The sequence below is a fragment of the Pan troglodytes genome, chromosome 1, assembly GCF_028858775.2.
Source record: "Pan troglodytes isolate AG18354 chromosome 1, NHGRI_mPanTro3-v2.0_pri, whole genome shotgun sequence".
Lineage (NCBI taxonomy): Eukaryota > Metazoa > Chordata > Mammalia > Primates > Hominidae > Pan > Pan troglodytes.
Window position 1 is genome coordinate 223,687,501 of NC_072398.2, and position 2,420 is coordinate 223,689,920.

Sequence of the window (2,420 nt, forward strand, 5' to 3'; positions counted from 1 at the left end):
GGGGTTGCCTTGGGCCACCTCCCTTCCTAGGGCGTATTTGCTTATTTGTTTATTTGAGACGGAGTCTCACTCTATCGCCCAGACTAGAGTGCAGTGGCATGATCTGGGTTCACTGCAACCTCCGCCTCCTGGGTTCAAGCGATTCTCCTGCCTCAGCTTCCCAAGTAGCTGGGATTACAGGCATGTGCCACCACGCCCGGCTGATTTTGTATTTTTAGTAGAGATGGGGTTTCACCATGTTGGCCAGGCTGGTCTTGAACTCCTGACCTCAGGTGATCCACCCGACTCAGCCTCCCAAAGTGCTGGGATTACAGGCATGAGCCGCCGCGCCCGACCCCTCATGCTTCTTTCTACCCATTCTCAAAATTCTTCAGTGAGGTCCTCCAAGACCAGGAAGGTGCTCTACGGACTTGGGAGGGTGCACTTAATAGGCTAGTTACTGAATCGTGGCCGTTTCCCACTTTGCATCTCCGGCAGCTTGACCCCTACTCCAGGGCCAACTTTTCCCAAAAGCCCAGGCCAGGTGCAGCCTGAACGTGGCTTTCCTCCGCCCCTGACTCTGCTTCCCTGTAAGAGCTGAAAAACATGCACGGCTGTCACTCTAGAAATAATTAGAGAAGTTGCTGATTGTCGAGGGCAGAAGGAGCTGAACGGCTTCCACCTCAGCGCGTTCCCCTTGGTGCTGACTCGCTCGGGAAAGGGGAGTCCTCGGCGCCCTCGCTAAGTAACCCTGGGATGCTGAGGGGCGTTGCCAGGCCCCTGGTCAACAAGAGGGCTCAGCCCCATGCAAGAGGTGAGCCGGGAGCGGATGACACCTGCCCAGGTGACCAGGGACCAGGCCTCCGGCTCAAGGAGCGCATCAGGAGCTGGGGCCGAGGCCGGGGTCTCCTCCCCTTGCCAGCAAGGATGAGAGCACCTGCCATCTGGCCGGCACCCTCCCCTGGGCCCGAGGCTCCTGCCCTCGGAGGGGCGAGACGGGGGAGCTCCGTGGACTCTGCAATTCATGAGACTTCCACGAGGAACAAAGGTCTCCGTGCCGGCCTCGGGTCCCGGTCTCGGCGCCCTGACTACCCCGGGGCCCAGGGCGCGGCGCTCCGGCAGGCACGGAGCCAGAGAGCGGGCGGAGGGCGCGGAGGAGACGGTGGTACCTGTGGGTGGAGACGGCAGGCATCCCTGTCCCCGCTGGGCTGCTGCCTGCCCGGCCGCGGTCCCGGCTGCTGCAGCATCACCCGGGGCGGGGCGCTGACGTCACGGCCGCAGCCTCCGCATCCGCGCGGGGCCCGGAGCCTTAAAGCGGCGCCGCGTCTGGGGCCCCGCGGGCGGGAGGGGAGCCCGGTGTCCTCCTGGGCGCTTCCCGCGGGAGGCCCGTCCCGGTGCTTCGCGCACGACGGCGCGGTCTGCAGGATCTGCCAGGATCCCGGAGGAAAACGTCCCCCCGGCCTCACAGTTCTCACCGTTTTCTTCTGATTTTAAAAGAAATAAATACATTTTCGTGTCTTCATGTATAAATAGATACCCATGTGTTCGCGGATACGTGAATGCCGCAGTGCGTGTGCCAAGCCTGTGCCCATGTGCGCAGTGGGGCAGCCGGGCCTGCTGGAGGCGTCGCGACTCTGGGCCCGGAGCTGTCCAAGGCACTGGGGATGCCGCAGAGAACAAGGCAAAGTTCCCGCCCCTGGGGGAACTTTGTAATGTAAGTAAATACATAAATACTTTATGTATTTATTATTTATTTCATTTTTTAAAATACAGAGAGGCAGGGCCCTGCTATGTTGCCCAGGCTGGTCTCGATTCCTGGGCTCAAGTGATCCTTCTGCCTCGGCCTCCCAAAGTACAGGTGTGAGCCACCGCACCCGGCTGCATGACATTTAAGAGAGAGACACACACATATTAAACAAGACATAAAATAAATGGCATGTCAGAAGACGGCAATGCCCTAGAGAAGGGGTTAGGGAGTGTGGGGCTGCGGAGGTGCTGGCCTTGCAGGTTTCCATCAGATTGTTGGCAAGTCCTCACCTGGAAGGTGACACTAGAAGTAGGACTTGCGAAGCAGGCCGGGCACGGTGGCTCACACCTGTAATCCCTGCGCTCTGGGAGGCCGAGAGGGGCAGATCACCTGAGGTCTGGAGTTCGAGACCAGCCTGGCCAACATGGCAAAACCCCATCTCTACTAAAAATATAAAAATTAGCCACACGTGGTGCTGGGTGCCTGTAATCTCAGCTACTCAGCTGAGGCAGGAGAATCGCTTGAACCCGGGAGGCAGGGGTTGCAGTGAGCTGAGATCGTGCCACTGCACTCCAGCCTGGGCCACAGAGTGAGACTCCATCTCAAAAAGAAAAGAAGGATCTGAGGAGCTAGGGGGGCCAGCCAGACTGACGTGTGGGGAAGGTCACGCCAGGCACTGGGAAGAGCAAGTGCA

At 59.4% G+C, this 2,420-nt stretch overlaps 1 protein-coding gene across 4 annotated transcripts in view; it reads right to left on the minus strand.

Annotated features, from left to right (window-relative positions):
* SLC45A1 (solute carrier family 45 member 1) overlaps positions 1 to 1,236 on the minus strand; it is a 27,087-nt gene extending 25,851 nt beyond the window's left edge. For 2 of the 4 annotated variants that reach the window (XM_024356161.2, XM_024356159.2), the window contains exon 1: positions 1,149 to 1,236. In XM_024356161.2, coding sequence (XP_024211929.1) covers positions 1,149 to 1,226 — 78 coding nt within the window. In that variant the 5' untranslated portion in view covers positions 1,227 to 1,236. The remainder of the gene's footprint in view (positions 1 to 1,148) is intronic. The other 2 variants (XM_063786762.1, XM_054662535.1) reach the window with 2 other exon arrangements.
* Between the last annotated feature and the right edge of the window lie 1,184 nt (positions 1,237 to 2,420).